The sequence below is a fragment of the Asterias amurensis genome, chromosome 13, assembly GCF_032118995.1.
Source record: "Asterias amurensis chromosome 13, ASM3211899v1".
Lineage (NCBI taxonomy): Eukaryota > Metazoa > Echinodermata > Asteroidea > Forcipulatida > Asteriidae > Asterias > Asterias amurensis.
The window spans coordinates 20,855,692-20,874,964 of record NC_092660.1 but is presented as its reverse complement, the minus strand read 5'-3'; the positions used below and the strand labels follow the sequence as shown (position 1 = coordinate 20,874,964).

Below are 19,273 nucleotides of genomic sequence, written 5' to 3'. Positions count from 1 at the left end.
GAGTTTGGTTTCTTGTTCTTTTGTCATTTTGTTTCAAATTTTATAACACTTTTTATTTCAGGCTGATTAACGTAGAAGTCTTGGCAATTTTGGAGACACCCGAGAAGAAGGAAAAGAATTGGTCTGATTATGAGGACCTTCTCTTGAATTGGAAATGGAAGCCGAGTCAGACCAACCTAACCCGAGTCAGGTCAGTTGAGCACACATTGAACAGTCGTATGTCAAGGGCAGACCAACATCCCAGTGTTGGTTTGTTTGTTCTGGATGTGTTCTGGTATAGACCGAAGGTACTGCGGGGACCAAGATCCAAAGAATCCTTGCAAAAGTGCTCCTCGCAGTCTGCTAGCTAATGGTCATAATGGCGGAATTGTTTTCAATAAATTCATCCGAAACTAATTTTTGTTTAAAAGTAAATTAAATGCTTAGTTTCCTAGTGCTTATTTATTTTTGTAATTAAAAGTGGACATTCGTTCGAACGTCTCTGCTTTATTGCTGGCTACCCTAACTAACTGCTCTTTTAAAAAAAAAAGCGATTAAAACAATACATATTTTAAATTGAGTGGAACATAAAAATCAACTAACCCGATTAATAAATGGTTCTTTTAGAGAGGAGTTGAAAGCCCACCATGTGGATATACGTTATCGGTTACTCACATCCAATGCAACAATGAAAGAAGGCCAAGTTATGACGATGTATCTATCGGGCCAGAATGCTTCACTTACTCCAGTGTTTGCACAACAACAGGACAAGGTTAGATTTATTCTAATGTTTGGCTCGTTTATACCATCAATGGTTAACGTAAATAAAAACATCTGCTAGTTATCACGAAACATGTTACAACAAACTGTTCAAATAAAAATATTGTTTTTGTAAAACAGCGGATTTGTTTTGGCAGATGTTCTATATTGAAGTATGTGTTGTATGTTTCATGTGATAATTTAATATTATTGTTTAATATTGTTGTTTATTGTATTATATTTATATAGATGAACATTTTACTCATTGAACTTTCGGGTTTTATTATGCAAACGGCCATATTTAAGTTCTGTTTATAATGGATGCGGATGGAATTAAGACAAAACAACAATCATTATTACAGGTATCACCTTTCAAAGGGAAAGAGTTCAAGAAATGCAGTGTTGTTGGGAACAGTGGTTTACTTGTAAACAGTATGTGTGGCTTTGCAGTCGATGATGCAGAATATGTATTTAGGTGAGTATGACGTCATTCCACTAATCTCCATAGCAACAAGTGTTTTACACAGTAAGAAGCATGGGATTATTCTTGCCCGCCCAATTATAAAAACCCGGACCCGCGTGTAGTGCTGGTTCCCGCTAGATTTTAACTCCAAGTAAAAATATTTGCTAAAAGAATTGATTCACTCGGAGAGAGACCAATACTACTTTTGAGACGTGGTGCTTCACTTCATTGCAACAGAATATATTATTAGGTTAAACTTTCACTGGGAATTTTTTCCAACCTTCTAGAGAAATACAGTTTATTTTGACTTATGTCTTATGACTTGCCCACATTAAGTCTGCCTGCTACTTTGGTTTATAGTTAACAACTTTTTCCCGGCATGGCTTGATATTTAGTTCTAATCTTCATGTACAAGTCCTTCTAAAGTGACCTATTTCGCCATTATCTTATTACTTTAATTTTGAAAAGTAAATTTTATGATTTCAGGATAAATGTTCCGGAAATGGACCCTTACGTCTTGGATGTTGGCTTTAAGACTGATTTTACAACCCTTAACCCAAGTATCTTCAAAAGAAAGTGAGTGATAGCTTCATTTTTCTTGAGCCATGGGAAACAAATCTCAAACTTTATCATAGTTTGGTCATATTGCGTTTTCTTCCACTTCCATCCCAGACCAGTCTGATACCCATGGCTATAATCTGGAATGGGTCGTTAGTGTAGTCTGGTACCTTTGACATAACGAGGGCATTTTTATTCCAGATCCCGTCACCGTTTCTCTGGTCCAACCAACACTATAATAATAGCAACTCCATTGGGGCACGGTATCACAAACTCACTGAGTTGGGAGACAAGTGGTTTCTTGTCCAATATTTTTGGTGAATTGCCAGATTTTTCTTTTGCTCTGTTGTGTTTGTTTGTAGTTGGTGCATGTTTGTATATTAATTATGTATTGTTTGTAGTTGGTACATGGTTGTAAGTTAAATATGTATTGTTTGTATTTGGTACGCAATGTACCATAGAGCAAAACTGGTGTTGAAAAGAGCCGTTGTGGTCTCGACGTTTGAAACAGTTACACTGATCGTCTTTGAGAGAAGCCAAAAGCGTCGAGACCAAATCGGCTCTTTTCGGAGCCAACACTCCTCCAAAAGAAATTTTACATACTTATATCGCAAGTTTACTGTAGGTTTTCTCGGTCAAATTCGGCAAATGAGCAGCCAACTTAATTTTAATGCGTTCGAATTAATGCTGTTTTGCCTCTCCGGTTGTTACTGCGTTTCAAATTCAGCATTCGGCCATTCAATTTCGTTCTGAGTCGAGTCAAATTCATTCAGCACTATGCTCAATTAGCGTATCGTCATTCTTTTTCGTGACACACACGTCCCAAGAAGCGTCTGCGAGTTTGAATGCTGCTTTGATGGATAAAACAACTTGCTGGTTAAATTGGCTGCTTATTGCCGAAATTGGCCGAGAAAACCTACTGTTAGTTAATTCTGATCTTATTTTTCCATCCACAGCATGCAAAGCTTTAAACAGTGTAAGAATGAATATAATTCCTTCCTTTTTGTCAATATTTTCCTCCAGGTATAATTATTTTGGGAGTCAGCAGTTGACTGATAAGTTTAACTCTGACATGGCTCAATTCCAGGGTATCTTAATGTTACCGTGTTTTAGTGATGAGGCTTGGATGCCGATCTGCTCCCGTGCCTTACAACGCCTTACACCCAAGAAGTACCTAAAAGTCGCCTTCGGAGATCCACAGCAGTTCTCACTAATCAGGGACTACTGGGTTACAAAGGGTCTCTCAAAATACCCATCCACTGGTGAGTTGTTGACAAAAAGCATTAAATACCCATCCATAAATACCTCAGACAGTTTCGCTATTCCTATTGGTGGAGAGCGAGTCACGTGGGTGTGTATAAACCTGTAAAAAGTGTTGAAACATGGGCGTGACACGCGAGCTTGCACCTGTGCTTATAATTACAGTTTCTTAATTCCTATTGGTCGAGGCAACGGCTGAAACAGTTGTGACATATCACGCGATACGCGCGACGCGCACAGCATTCCCTTATAAGGAGTTGTTTACCCGAGGTCGGCGGATCGGAGGGCTTACCATTTCATAGCTGGAGGTGCTGTGATGAAAGAAATCATTGAACAATTATATTTTTGCATTTACTTTACTTTTTGACCAAAAAGTGTTGATGTTTTTGACCGAAAAGGTATTTATGAATGGGAATCAAAATGTGTCGAATCGGTTTTCAACTAGTGGTTTAAACCCGCCTCTGATTCCCTAATTAATCATTGGCAGTCATAAAATAAGTCACTTCCGCCTTCTTTTATTATCTGTTAGGCTTTTGAGACGACAGGTGGCAGTAGACTAGTTAAATTCATAGACATTTTCGCAAACAGCAGTGCGCAAGCGCAGACTGTTAAATGAGGTGCATTGTGCCGGATATATATTGATTAAATTTGATCACCAGCTATACCACAATGCACCTTTACAACAAGTCACCTGGAAATAGATTTTTTTTCTTTCAAACATAAGAGTATATGCTTACGAACAATAAAACAATTTGTTTAGTATTTGTTTGTCACGATTTATATGTTTTAAAAATATATAAAGTTGTTTGGGGGCTGACTCCGCCTACTCCTTTTGTGACGTCAATCGAGGCAGACTTTGCCTGCAATGCGTATAGTTAACACACGTGCAAAGTACATGTACGTCCAAGTCGTGAGTTGGTACATTTCAAAAAGTGTTTTTCTGCATTCAGCAGCAATACACCTGGTCGGCATTGCCGGAAAAAAAAAAACATTTACAAACTCACGACTTGGTCCGTACATGTACTTTGCAATTGTGTTTACTCTGCGCATTACAGGCAAAGTCTGCCTCGATTGACGTCACGAACAGCGCCCTCTCGGGTCGGGGTCTACTCTTAAATTTGTAAATAACAAAAGAACTGATTTTTTAAAACCTTAGTTAACTGTTTATTCACATTCCACTCATCAAAACACATATTAGTGACAAAAGCTTTATTTTGAAAAAATACCACTTCCAGGTGACTTTAAGCTTTACGCGAGCGCCCCAGTATTTTGGATTTAACATTGATCTCCATTATACTGGAGATCAATGGTATTAACTAGTCTGCTGCCACCTGTCGTCTCAAAAGTTGCTTTGGGGGTGCGTTCCGCATTGTGCAAAGGGTCTATTATTATCGGTTATGTGGGCATTCTCAGAACACAATTGAAATTCACTTGGTATAGTGCGCTGTCACATAGCGTTTGGAAGTCTCCAAATGTGCAGATTTTTTTGTTGAGACATCCATGTTTCAACTTGCATTTTAAATAAAATAATACTAAACATTAGAATTGTATCTTATAATTTGTTTGACATAATTGTAATGGGTTAATATTATTTTTGTTTGAAGGTTTATACCTTGTCACCGCCGCTATTGCCCTCTGCAACGAGGTACATTTGTATGGATTCTGGCCCTTCGTGGAGTCCAACCTACCCCACGTGACCACGCACCCAGTCAAGTATCACTACTTCGATAACTCCCACATGGTACGAACTCATGATATGCATGCTGAGTTTGATCAGTTGACCAGACTACACCAAGAGGGCGTCCTAAAGATACACATACAGAACTGCGAGGACGCTGAAAAGGCCGAAAAGGCGAAGCAACGAGTGGTTTCTGCACACGGTATCTCCATTCAATCTAAGAAGACAGTTACAGCACGGAAATTCAATCTTGAGAAGATGTGGGGGGATTGATGCACTATGCCTTGAAGTTGATTACAACAAGTGCCTTACTAGTCTTCGTATATGGTTAAACTAAGTGTTACCTTGGTGGTCTTAATAACGGAGCGCTTAGTCATGTTTTTGATAAGGTGTAAACGTATTTCACAGGTTAACAAACAAAAATTAGGCGGCCATCTTGCGTGTTCACAATGTATTTGTTTTGTTACGTCATTTATTTTCGTGCGGTAAGCACCGGAAGGTTAGCATGCCTTTTCGTGTGCTTACGGTTAGCATTGTAATGATATGGAAATCGCACAGTAAGCACAACATCGGCCGTTAAGCAGCTTTAATGAAATTGGGCCCAGGAGAGTGACGGTTGCGTTGATGACGAATTGAAAACGCTCATCTAGGTACGCGTGACGCACTCGATGGACCAATGGACGGCCTTCCGTTGACCTATAACCGAGGGCGTCCTACTCAAATGAGGGCGTCCTACTCAAATGATTCAGGTGCATGCCTATAAAAAACATGGAATTTAATTGTTTTTGTTGTATCGAAGTTCGAAATAACTTTACTCTTAAAATGTATGTTTTTAGTTGGGTTTTTATTGATTGATTTTACTGTACGTTTATGGGCTTCGTACTCAAACTAGAGCCTTATTTTGTTAAAATAAACTTGATCGAAGTTTAGATGGATGTTCAGTTTTTCTATTGCCAAGAAAAGTGTTTGGTAATGTCCATTCGGACTTGCAGCTGCATCCTGTTTATTCTTTATAAAATCATTTTGAAAATGATGTTGACAATTGAAATTACTATCAGTCTTTCATGAATAAAATATTGACAGGTCTAATAAGCTGCAATAAATACTTAATCAAAAATATAATGTGAAAATTTTTAGTTTTAATCAATCTTCTCTTTCCAATTTTAATAATTATATTGTAATATAAATGGAATAATAAAGAATTGAAATAATATGTTAGTGTTGTCTTTCTTTATATTAAAACATGAATCTATAGTATACTCTCCATCCTCCCGTTTGACCCTAACACATCTTCCCTGACCAAAAAGATTAAACAAGTGGTGATATTTAGGCATCACCTCAAAATGATGACAAACTTTTAGTTCGATAGGCATATTAAAAGTCTCTTTTTTTGTCTTAAGTCAAGAATGCACTCTAAAACAGAAGTGACCCGGATCCCCTGTCCTAGGAGCCCAGAAGTGACCCGGATCCCCTGTCCTAGGAGCCCAGAAGTGACCCGGATCCCCTGTCCTAGGAGCCCAGAAGTGACCCGGATCCCCTGTCCTAGGAGCCCAGAAGTGACCCGGATCCCCTGTCCTAAGAGCCCAGAAGTGACCCGGATCCCCTGTCCTAGGAGCCCAGAAGTGACCCGGATCCCCTGTCCTAGGAGCCCAGAAGTGACCCGGATCCCCTGTCCTAGGAGCCCAGAAGTGACCCGGATCCCCTGTCCTAGGAGCCCAGAAGTGACCCGGATCCCCTGTCCTAGGAGCCCAGAAGTGACCCGGATCCCCTGTCCTAGGAGCCCAGAAGTGACCCGGATCCCCTGTCCTAAGAGCCCAGAAGTGACCCGGATCCCCTGTCCTAGGAGCCCAGAAGTGACCCGGATCCCCTGTCCTAAGAGCCCAGAAGTGACCCGGATCCCCTGTCCTAGGAGCCCAGAAGTGACCCGGATCCCCTGTCCTAGGAGCCCAGAAGTGACCCGGATCCCCTGTCCTAAGAGCCCAGAAGTGACCCGGATCCCTTGCCTAGGAGCCCAGAAGTGACCCGGATCCCCTGTCCTAGGAGCCCAGAAGTGACCCGGATCCCCTGTCCCAGGAGCCCAGAAGTGACCCGGATCCCCTGTCCTAGGAGCCCAGAAGTGACCCGGATCCCCTGTCCTAAGAGCCCAGAAGTGACCCGGATCCCCTGTCCTAGGAGCCCTGATGAGCCCGTTGACCCAGAGACCTGTCAGAAATAATGAGCTTGGATTCTGTGTTACTTTGACCCACTTCTGGGTTATTTTGACACATTTTGGGTCACACATTTCGGGTCCAGGTCAGACACCTGGAGCCCCAAATCTGGATGCATAGAATCAGTACCGACTATGTATTTATCGCTCACTATATCACAGTAAGACACGAGCAAAATCACTTTTTTAATATTTATAATGGAAGTCGCTAACCACAAGGCACAATGGGCCAGTCTAGGTGTGGGCTAAACAAAAGAATTCGAAAAAGAAAGCAAAGAGAATGAAGTTAAAAGAAACCCATTCACATAACGCTTGAACTGGGACAGATTATATGCAGCAAGTAAACACAATACAGGCAAGACATTCCAAAGTTGGGATTGCATAATGGGAACCGGAACCATATGAGAATGTGACTCGACAAAGAGGCGTGCCGTGCGTCCAAAGGTGGTGGGTGGGAGGAATAATGTATCGGTATACTAGTGCGAGACCGTTTGAGCACATCTCTTGACACTACTAGGAGAGGAACATTAATGATGTAAAAGTGGTTTCAATGAGGCTGCTAATTCATGGAGCACCAAGTCATCAATGTACCGCTAAACAGGGATATAGTTGCAAGCTAGGACACTTCTCCATAAACAGAGGTAGAGTATAGCAGAGAGACTTTATTTATACTGCATGTGTTTGCAAAGGTGTCTTCAGTCGTGGAGTTGTCCATGTCACAGACTGCCTTTTGCATTGTTAGCTCACCCTACTTATTAGTACTTCGCTTCAGGATAGCGACGGATTTGGGAGGTAAGTGTTCGTGTACATTCAGTACATTGTTTTGATCTGGAATCTCGAATGAAATTGAAGATACTTCTCTATCCTGTGTTACACTAACGTGTACTTATTGCTTCTTGAAGTACACAATAACGGGCCTCGAAATCCAACACGGTGCCACAGAGTTTGTGATGATGACGTCACGAATTGAAATATGGAAGTTAGTAAAGTTACTGTGCCCCAAAAAGTGACAAAACTAGTGAGAACACGTGACTTACATCTTCTACTGGAAGGGTTTTTGCATAATTATAATAACTAAACACCATACATAAGAATTGTACTTGTTCACATGATTCTTTATAATCTATATAACCTCCTATTGTGTTTTGACACCTGATAATATACTGCCCCCGATTACTAATTCATTCCTTTGATCATTCACTCCAGTCTCCATTAGATGTTGTTTCCAATGAGCTTCGTCGTCGTGCTTCTGGCTCGCTGATGTTGGGTTAGTGCACGTAAGTACAGATTCCAACTTTTATTACAAAGATGTCAAAATGCAGAGGAGCAAATTGTAAATCTTATAACCCAGCCCAACCGTACTATGTCACAACAACGGCACATGTCTTTATTGTTGCATGTGCAGCGCGTGTCTATACATCTGCCAATAATCGTTTCTGAATCTAAGCCAGTTCTGCTGTGGCTATCGAACCCGTTTGGCTGTTGCCATCGAGCCCGTTCTGCTGTGGCTATCGAGCCCGTTCGGCTGTGGCTATCGAACCTGTTCGGCTGTGGCTAACGAACCCGTTCTGCTGTGACTATCGAGCCCGTTCTGCTGTGACTATCGAGCCCGTTCTGCTGTTGCCATCGAGCCCGTTCTGCTGTTGCCATCGAGCCCGTTCTGCTGTTGCCATCGAGCCCGTTCTGCTGTGGCTATCGAACCCGTTCTGCTGTGGCTTTCGAACCCGTTCTGCTGTGGCTATCGAACCCGTTCTGCTGTGGCTATCGAACCCGTTCTGCTGTGGCTATCGAACCCGTTCTGCTGTGACTATCGAGCCCGTTCTGCTGTTGCCATCGAACCCGTTCTGCTGTGGCTTTCGAACCCGTTCTGCTGTGGCTATCGAACCCGTTCTGCTGTGGCTATCGAACCCGTTCTGCTGTTGCCATCGAGCCCGTTCTGCTGTGGCTATCGAACCCGTTCTGCTGTGACTATCGAACCCGTTCTGCTGTGACTATCGAGCCCGTTCTGCTGTTGCCATCGAGCCCGTTCTGCTGTTGCCATCGAGCCCGTTCTGCTGTGGCTATCGAACCCGTTCTGCTGTGGCTATCGAACCCGTTCTGCTGTGACTATCGAGCCCGTTCTGCTGTGGCTATCGAACCCGTTCTGCTGTGGCTATCGAACCCGTTCTGCTGTGACTATCGAGCTCGTTCTGCTTTGGCTATCGAACCCGTTCTGCTGTGGCTATCGAACCCATTCTGCTGTGGCTATCGAGCCCGTTCTGCTGTGGCTATCGAACCCGTTCTGCTGTGGCTATCGAACCCGTTCTGCTGTGGCTATCGAACCCGTTCTGCTGTGGCTATCGAACCCGTTCTGCTGTGACTATCGAGCCCGTTCTGCTGTTGCCATCGAACCCGTTCTGCTGTGGCTTTCGAACCCGTTCTGCTGTGGCTATCGAACCCGTTCTGCTGTGGCTATCGAACCCGTTCTGCTGTTGCCATCGAGCCCGTTCTGCTGTGGCTATCGAACCCGTTCTGCTGTGACTATCGAACCCGTTCTGCTGTGACTATCGAGCCCGTTCTGCTGTTGCCATCGAGCCCGTTCTGCTGTTGCCATCGAGCCCGTTCTGCTGTGGCTATCGAACCCGTTCTGCTGTGGCTATCGAACCCGTTCTGCTGTGACTATCGAGCCCGTTCTGCTGTGGCTATCGAACCCGTTCTGCTGTGGCTATCGAACCCGTTCTGCTGTGACTATCGAGCTCATTCTGCTGTGGCTATCGAACCCGTTCTGCTGTGGCTATCGAACCCGTTCTGCTGTGGCTATCGAGCCCGTTCTGCTGTGGCTATCGAACCCGTTCTGCTGTGGCTATCGAACCCGTTCTGCTGTTGCCATCGAGCCCGTTCTGCTGTGACTATCGAGCCCGTTCTGCTGTGACTATCGAACCCGTTCTGCTGTGGCTATCGAACCCGTTCTGCTGTGACTATCGAGCCCGTTCTGCTGTTGCCATCGAGCCCGTTCTGCTGTGGCTATCGAACCCGTTCTGCTGTGGCTATCGAGCTCGTTCTGCTGTGGCTATCGAACCCGTTCTGCTGTGGCTATCGAGCCCGTTCGGCAATGACTATAACGATTAAATGCAGAGTCACATTTAAATGTACCTCAAACCTTCCCATACCTTTAAATGCATTATCAGTGATATGGGGCCGCTGTGGCTTAAGATTCTGTCCCCGGAGATTCTGTTCCCCATATACGTCGAGCTGTAAACAGGCTAATTCTGATAGCGCCCTCTTTTGAAATATCCTCTTTCAGCCCTATTAAATTTCCCGTACGGGGGAAGAATCTCCTGAACAGAATTCCCTGGGATATCGGCAGATGGGAGCAGACTCTAGGATGCAAACAGACCGCAATAAAGGTCAAATAAAGGTCAAACTAGGGTCATGTCATGAACAAATCATTCCTGTTTTAAATTAAAAAAAAAAAAACATCCGAAGATGTATGGATAGCACAAGCACAAATTTTGTGGAACGCTTAATGTTAAGTTATTCAACAATCGATGACGTCGTCATGACGTCACACTGAAATGTACTAGTAATTCTTAGGGTATTGATACAAATTGAGTTTCAGATTATATGCAGATGATTGCAATGATGCAATTGATCATTCCGGGTACCGTAATGTATGTTTTATTGTGATGTTCGCAGCATGACAGCATTTGGCTGTTAACTTTGGCCACTCCATGATACCGTAATACTATTCTTTATCATAATGTTGGGGTGAATGAGTGGTGAATGGGGCGGGTTGGGGGTTGCAATCAATATAATGTATCCTTGTACTGAGTCGTTCTCCGACATCTACCCATCGTAATGCATGTCCAAATGCCAAATAAACATGAATGGGTACGGTTGCTGGAAACGAAGTCGAACCATGTAAGGTGTGAATAAATAAAACACTGATAACATCGTTTTAAGTACTAAAATTTAATGATATGGCACATTGCACCCTCGTTAAGAACGTTCAATTGTTTACGGCTCACACAAACATACATAAAATAGAACTTTGGACAAATAAAGAAGGGTACGTAAGCTCATTTGATGAGTAATAAATCTTTCACAATATTTCAGGTAGCACAAAACTCATACCACTTCGACATAAACCAAATGAACCGATCGCAGCGAATCACGAACCTAACAAGTCCGGTCTTGACAATTGTGTCAAAGCAAGACACTATACCAATAGTTGCTTAGTCCTTGGAATAGAATGGGGTTGATTGTCCCTTGTACCCTTAACACTTGATCTTTGTGGTTCATAAAGCAAGCCTCTTATGTTATGAGCTATTGATTAAATTTACTTATGATGCATTGTGTTTTCATTACCAGAAATAACTACGAGAAATATAAATAATTAAATTTTGCAAACAAGTTACCAACCAAAAGGACCGATGGCAGGGATAGATGCATAATTAGTTAATGGCCTTACGTTTCGACCCTAGCAGACTCTTTGTGTACACCTTGGTTTGTCTAAGGGCTTTCTGACTGGTAAATTAATATGTGCGACGCTTCTTTTACCTCTGCGTGAGGGCGTCCTAATGCAGTGACATCATTGAAGAGAACTTCAAAGAAAGGCCATCCCGGTTGAATGAGTCTCAAACGTCGCAGTCTCTGACATGCAACTTAAGGAGTCCCAAAACATGCATCTGAAGCAGTACAGAAAACTCATCGTTCATCGAATGAGCTTTGCTTGACCCGATTTTGTCGAAGTAGTGATACTTGACTTTCCTCATGGTGTTTGTACCAGTGTCTGTCACTCTGTCTGGCACCCTGTAGGGGAAGGGCCAGAAGCCGTAGAGGTGTGTCTCTTCGCACATCGTCAGTGCCAAGTGAGTCATGAAGAAACCTATGAATAAAACAAAGTTCAGTTTTCAATAGCTACACTTTTGTGAAGTCAGGAAAATGTATTTACGGTCTACAAATTTAAGTCTTTATAAAACTTCGAAGACTCGATATCACTTCAATTGTAAAGAACATTCATATAGCTTCAAGTAAGACAATGTTCAAGAGTGGGCTAACAATCAACTCCCCCCGTCCCAATCGTTGAAAAGAACTAACACCCAGACTCGTACCTGTTGACAAGAACTCCGTCATTTTCCTCTCTTTCCAAAAGTCGAGTATTGCTAGATAATGTAATGGGTTGGCGATGGATGTCTCAGGATTTCGGACACCGTAGTTATCAAGGGTGTGTTTTGCTTTTAGGCATAAACCAATCATGGCGGTGGATGCCACACATGGCAACCAAAGGACACCGTAGTAATCACCGGTGGCATTTACGAATGAAATTGTAGCCTCTTTGGTCTTCAGGTTTTTAAATCTGTAATTTTAAAATAAAATAAAATCAACAATCACACAATACACACAACAATTATAAAATATATATATATATTCAGGAGGTGATTCGCAAAGCATTTTATTATAAGATGATCGATGAGTTATCTTCAGTTCAATGTCAACATTTTGATTGATTTGACATTAAAGGCAGTGGACACTATTGGTAATTACTCAAAATACTTATTAGCATAAAACCTTACTTGGTAACGAGTAATGGGAAGAGGTTGATAGTATAAAACACTGTGAGAAACGGCTCCCTACGAATTTGATTTCGAGACCTTAGAATTAGATGAGGTCTCGAAATCAACTTGCATCTGAAAGCACACAACTTCGTGTGACAAGGTTGTTTTTTCTTTCATTATTATCTCGCAACTTCGACGACCAATTGAGCTCAAATTTTCACAGGTTTGTTGTTTTATGTATACTACGTTGAGATACACCAAGTGAGAAGACTGGTCTTAGACAATTACCAATAGTGTCCACTGTCTTTAAAAGCATTGTACACTATTGGTAATTGTCAAAGACCAGTCTTCTCACTTAATGTATCTCAACATAATAATTATGCACAGAACAAAAACCCGTGAAAACTTGAACTCAATTGGTCGTCGAAGTTGCGAGTAGCGGAAGAAAAAACACCTTTGTCACACATACTTGTGTGCTTTCAGATGCTTGATTTTGGGAACTCAAAATCGAATTATGAGGTATTGAAATCAAATTCAAATATTTTGTTTATGGAAAATTACTTCTTTCTCGGAAACTACGTTACTTCAGAGAGTGAGCCGTTTCTCTCAACGTTTTATTCTATCAACAGCTCTCCATTGCTTGTTACCAAGTAAGTGTTGATGCTAACAATTATGTTGAGTATTTTAGAGAAAAATTGTAAACACATTATTGACTTTGTACCTTCTTTGAATAATACTCGGATTCATCGTCGTTATGTTGGTTTTCCAACCGGCGTCCGCCGCGTGAGGGCGTATCGGCGGAAAATTCGACCTGATATCCAAAAACAAACATTAAAAACTTCACACATGTTTAACTTTTCTCTAGCAATATGCTTCGTAATATTGGTGAATGGAGTCAACAGACAACTTTTTTTGTATCTTATTGTGATGTATTTTCAACTCGTGGTCTCAATAAAAATTATACATTGAAAGAAATATAGACGTGGCCTTTTCAAAACGATGCACAGAGAGACTTAGCCGATGGTTCGAAAATGGCCGCCGTCGTACCTGATGACGTAATCTGATTGGTCAATCTCCTTTCCACATTTGCTATTTGAGAGAATTCCACTATTGCCAACCACGCTGCATCGTTTGAATCGTTTACCAGATAGTGGTGAAATCTGGAGAGACAAAAATACAAACTTGAACAAATCAAGAACAAAACAAAGGATCTCATTAATATATATATTTATAGGGTGGGGATGTTCATACGTCTTTTCCCAATACGTCGGCCTATTTTAATGTTTGTTTTAACCGATAGGACTTATCTGACGAGTATCGTTTACTGAGACCCAAGGTGTGGTTTTTGCGCCAACATCTTTTCTTAGAGTTTGTCGGATTATGAACAATAGACATTATTTATTCCTTTTTTCTTTCCCATTGAAAACCAATTGGTAAATGGAAAAGCACATGCACACATGTAATAATAGGGAGGTTTAGCTGCACGTTCCGTGAGCAAAGTGAACGTGAACGTGAACGTCAGAAAATAAAATTGTGCCGTTCAAATTTCACGTTTTCAGCATACGTGAGGTTACCATTTTTCACGTCAGGTACGTACGTGCAGACGTTATACGTTATCCTGCAATAAGCTCAAAGTGGCGACGTCCCCTAGAAACAACACAATATTATTTTGACATTCACGTTGACGTGATTGCTCGCGCAACGTGCAGATAAATTTAGCGAGGTTTAGCTGCATGTTACGCGAGCAAAACCGTGAACGTGAACGTCAAGAATGGTGTCATGTCTAGGTGACGTCACTAACTTTTGGCTTATTTCATGCTCACGTATGACGCCTGCGCGTACGTACCTGACGTGGGAAATGGTAATTTTACGTATGCTTAAAATGTACAACACAAAACATCCCATATGCGCCATATGTCCTTAGGTCCACACTTTGAAGTATTTGTTCACACACATAGTGAGTTTCATTTAAAGATCAACTCCCCCTCCACCCGTGCTCTTTTTGGAACTGTGACTTACCGGTGGGACATCGTCTTTAATGAATTTCTTGGAGAGTTTGTAGAAGAATGTTTTATTGTCTGGCCTGGTATTAGTGAATGAATACGGCAGTCTATCTCCTACTCTCACGTTGCGATGAGTCAACACGAACTCGTCCTGGAAGGTCGAGTTGGTATGGTTCAACAACTTTTCCCTTTAACATTGACAAGAGATTTGATTAATGGGCGGTGGGATGGTACAACAAGAGTTGGGCGCCACCACGCAGATACCACCATTTCATTTTGTTTCGAATTACACAAGTATTTCAAAACAAAAATTTTAGTTGAATAATTATTGACAAAGTGCGTCCTCAATACTTCTGAAAACCCTGTAATCGGCATCGGCTTCGGTCCTTCCTTTGTTCCGTGATGTTAGCGTTGCGGGAGAGAGATTCTTCATAAGTATTTACCTCTATTGTTGTAGGGAGCACGGCTTCGGCAATGCTCCAAATACTATTTTGATTTGTGCAGGATAATGTCCAAGACCTCTCTTTGAGTATGTGACCTTATAACATCTCACTTTGTCTTGAGAAATGTTGTACTTTTTAGGGCTAGTTGAATCTAGTATTGTTAACTTGCCAACCTCTACCCACCTGTTCCCTTTACATGAGTGATTGAACTATACTGGTATAAATGCTATTTCAGTTGTAGTTTAGTAGTTGCAGGAGATCATGGTATTTTTATAGGCTAAAGACGCCATCATTGGAACTTTAGTTTGTAGTAGTTTGTTGAATGGTTGTCCCCTTTAATTAAAGGGTTGGCCTCCTTCCCGGGCTCTACACTTATTAATCCGATCATGTCTGGATATTGTATTGATTCTTCACAAAGCTCTTTATTGAAAGTCAAAGTTCATAAGATTTATGTTTGATAAAGTCAATTGTGGAATGTGTCTATGATGATTCCCCATATAGAAAGCACGTGTGCTATAGCAGATAACGTGTTGATTTACGTTGCACCCATTCCATAGAATGGATCCAAGGGATTGCAAACAAGTCAACTATAAGTGCTCAAAATGCTAAAATCTAGAAGCCACAAAATAAACAAAGTTCACAAATTGGTTAATTGCGAGGGGGAAAAAAACCAATTCATAAAAATGACAACGCAAGACCATCACACGGATTTGCATACAATAAACAGGCATTAACATCATGGTTTTGTCAGAGAAATGAAGTGATTTGTAGTTGAATCGGGTATGAGCTTTGAATATTAAGATTGTACGTGTGTAGCCAGCAGGCTTGTGTTGACCCTGGGCTTGTTCATAAAGGGACCGTGATATCCGGGTGCCCGCATTTTTATGTTGTTTTAATGTAAAAAAAAATAAAAAAATACATGTTTATAATTGCAGGATATTTTAATTTCATATGATAAAACCATGATTAAAATGTTTCAGTTTCGCATCCTGTCTTTTCATATTAAGGGATCAACTTGGAAAATTCCACCTCGATTTCGTACTAGAAATACTGGCATTAGTGCATGCCAACACACAGCAGCGCATACGATTAATGTTCAATTTCAGGAACAAACAAATCATACATCCTCCTGGAGGACTCAGCTGCGGCTGAAACTATTCATAATTTCAAAATGAAGTCTCTGCAATAATGTTTCACTATATGTGCTGACTATACGTCTGATGTTTTATTGTATTTGTGCACTGTTCCTCGTAGGAGTAGGGTAACCTTTTCCCGGTCCATATTACAATGGAAGTAATGATACCCTTTTCACAATATAGCTAGATCACGTTGTTGACCAGAATAGTTCATTTAAAGGCACTGGACACATTTGGTAATAATATTGTCAGTAATGCCACTTGGTATTTCCCAACATATGGACTACATAACAAACCTGTCACATTTGAGCTCAATTGGTCATTGAAGTTGCAAGGAAATAATGAGAGAAAAACACCCTTGTTGCACAACTTTGTGTGCTTGCAGATACATAAGTGGTTTAAGAGTGAAAAAACTACCTCTTTCTCAAAAACTACGTTCCTTCAAAGGGAGCCGTTTGCTCTTAGTACCAAGTAATTTTTTATGCTAACAATTATTTTGAGTGATTACCAATAGTGTACAGTGCCTTTAAACCTTACCTGAACTCGGCTAGATTGCTAGGATTCGATTCCCAGGGTAGTGACGTCAGAAAGAGGTCGTATAAATACATCAAATGATCCCCACTTTCTTTGAATATTCGGAACTCAATCCGATCGGATCTTTGCCTGGCGGAGGAAAAAGGGGGTATCAAATTGTAGCGATTGATTCGTTATGAACAAAATACACCCAGCATGTAGACATCTACATGCTGGGTGTTATTATCGAAAACCAAACAAATAATAATTGGTACCTCACCATGCAATGCCTCAAATCCCATTTCATGCGAGGTTATAATTATTCCTTATGGCCGATTTCACACTAAAAGATCTAATATTATGAATCAGAATTGCTAAAGCAAGTTGTGACATCACAATACAAAATTACTACGGTGATATATTGATAACTCAGATGAAATTAAGTCTCTTACTTAGGCATTACCATTTTAGACTATGTTTAAGTCCTGCGCGTGTTAGTATGAGGGAACCTTGGTGTCACGTATACACAATAGGGTGTGTACATCATTTTGTAATATTGAACATATGCACAGATTTAGAAATACGTATTGTTAGTATACAAACAGTCAATTCCATTGAAACATTTTTGCTTAAAGGAACACGTTGCCTTGGATCGGTCGAGTTGGTCTTTGAAAAGCGTTTGTAACCGTTTTTTATAAAATGCATATGGGTAGAAAGATGTTGTAAAAGTAGAATACAATGATCCACACAAACATGCCTCGAAATTGCGTGGTTTTCCTTTTACCTTGTCGACTAACACGTCGGCCATTTATGGGGGTCAAAATTTTGACTCCCATAAATGGCCGACCATGTTAGTTCGCACAGTAGAAGGAAAACCACGCAATTTCGAGGCAAACTTGTGTGGATCATTGTATTCTACTTTTAAAACATCTTTCCAACCGTATGCATTTTATAAAAACGGTTACAAACGCTTTTGTTTTGACCAACTCGTCCGATCCAAGGCAACGTGTTCCTTTAAAACGCTGCTGCAGTCAATTCCATTAAAATAGTTTTGCTTAAAACGCTGCTGCAGTCAATTCCATTAAAACAGTTTTGCTTATAAAACGCTGCTGCAGTTATTTTAACGATCACATAAAAAAAAAAAACTTCATTATTTTGACATCTCGAACCTAAATTCCGATGTTAAAAAAAAAACACATGACTGTGTTTTTCACTCTTTTTCTCTCGACTCAAAATACCAGTTCAGCTTAAATGCTCGACTTTTTACGTAATCCATGTAGGTCATTACATCAGGTGTGTGTAAAATAATGTGGATGTTTTTTGTTCTTGTACATGCCGAAAATGTTGACTGTAAATTTAGCCGGGTGGTTTGTCCCTGATCATTATTCTTTGGCAGATCGTGCGCATTTTGTACTGGCCTCTTTTTGAATGCATGTAATCATTACATGAATGACATCACTATAGATTGCATTATTTACAGCAATCCCATAGAGGTATTTGGAACCCCTCGATGCACGGTGATCCGCGCTGATACATTATGAATAATTCCACTGTAGGCTTACCCTAAAACCATCGTGTAAACGCAAGTAGACGCCAGTTTGCAGTTCCTCTTTTATTTACAGCTACATTTACATGTTGTCTGACACGTTTGCTTCGTTCTTTGCATAATATGGGGAAAGTGAAGCCGAAAAGGTTTCGTGGTTTTTTCTGCAATGCACAATCCTTTTACTTGATAAGTTGATTGTCGCAATGTTTCAGGCATGACTTGTAGCAGGCTTCGTAGAACCTTTTTTAACCTAATAAGGCATGTCACCTTATTCGAAATGGCATCGAGAGCGCTCTAAAACATCCGTCGGTCTGTATCAGAATGTGGTTTATATACTGCCTTTTACGAAAAAACTAACTTAACTTAGAAAAAAAACATACAAATCTGAAAACCATCCTCCCTTTTTTCAACACGGGATTTCTGGTTTAGCGATCAAATTCTCACCTTAATTTGGAATCGATATCCTTGGTGGTTCCTGTTATTTTATTGACGCCATCTTGCCTCTGCTCCACTGCATTGAGGAAAAGAGGTGAATTTGCTCCAGTCCGTTCTCTGTTCAAAATGTTCAGTCCAAATATGACAGGTTTTACCGTTAAGAAGAATAGAGTATATAAAACACCGAGACAAAGCACCGTCAATAAGATAACAAAGTGAGATCGAAGTCGCCGTTTCATCATTCAGAAGTTCACAATTCCCTCTCGACTTCTTGAGAATTACTACCTGTAACGCCAGACGCCGTCACCACAGTGTGCCTAAACGTTTTTGAAATGTCTTATTTATACACGAGTTCGATTCCCAGATGGTTAGCCGCTACATGAAACTAATAATTACCCGTTAAAATCAAGTAGTGTCCGCAGTTGAGAAATGCGTCAACCTATCAATTGATATGCGTGCTGCGTGTCAATACCCTATATACGTGCTCTCGTATGCAAAGGAGGTCTCTCGTTGCTCAGACACAACACATTCTCTTTGTGGGTTCGATGACATTTTGGAACGGTCAAATTATGTATGAACGAGAGGTAGTGTTGTGTACCGGCCATTACGTGCAGCACGCAAAAGTCCAATGGCTTATATTATTATGTCGTCAATTTATATACCGACTGTTGAGATTATATCATATCATTTCATCAAACACTGTCACTAAATAAAAATTACACTGAAATCATTAATTGTGAATTTCGGACCTTTGACG

General features: G+C 41.0%; 2 protein-coding genes across 5 annotated transcripts in view; one reads left to right on the top strand and one right to left on the bottom strand.

The window, feature by feature from the left end:
* The window catches only part of LOC139945789 (alpha-2,8-sialyltransferase 8B-like), a 51,752-nt gene extending 45,853 nt beyond the window's left edge, over positions 1-5,899 (top strand). For all 4 annotated transcript variants that reach the window (XM_071943214.1, XM_071943216.1, XM_071943213.1 and 1 more), the window contains 6 exons: positions 62-190; positions 607-751; positions 1,101-1,213; positions 1,688-1,777; positions 2,783-3,021; positions 4,624-5,899. In XM_071943214.1, the coding sequence (XP_071799315.1) occupies positions 62-190; positions 607-751; positions 1,101-1,213; positions 1,688-1,777; positions 2,783-3,021; positions 4,624-4,970 (1,063 nt within the window). In that variant the 3' untranslated portion in view covers positions 4,971-5,899. The remainder of the gene's footprint in view (positions 1-61; positions 191-606; positions 752-1,100; positions 1,214-1,687; positions 1,778-2,782; positions 3,022-4,623) is intronic.
* Positions 5,900-10,853: 4,954 nt separating this feature from the next.
* Positions 10,854-18,968, bottom strand: LOC139946425 (alpha-N-acetylneuraminate alpha-2,8-sialyltransferase ST8SIA3-like). The gene is made up of 7 exons (XM_071944068.1): positions 18,526-18,968; positions 16,560-16,685; positions 14,460-14,631; positions 13,488-13,600; positions 13,162-13,251; positions 11,997-12,241; positions 10,854-11,770 (listed from the first exon to the last, which is right to left on the bottom strand). The coding sequence occupies exons 1-7, from the start codon at positions 18,756-18,758 to the stop codon at positions 11,520-11,522; spliced, it is 1,230 nt and encodes a 409-aa protein (XP_071800169.1). The 5' UTR covers positions 18,759-18,968; the 3' UTR covers positions 10,854-11,519.
* Between the last annotated feature and the right edge of the window lie 305 nt (positions 18,969-19,273).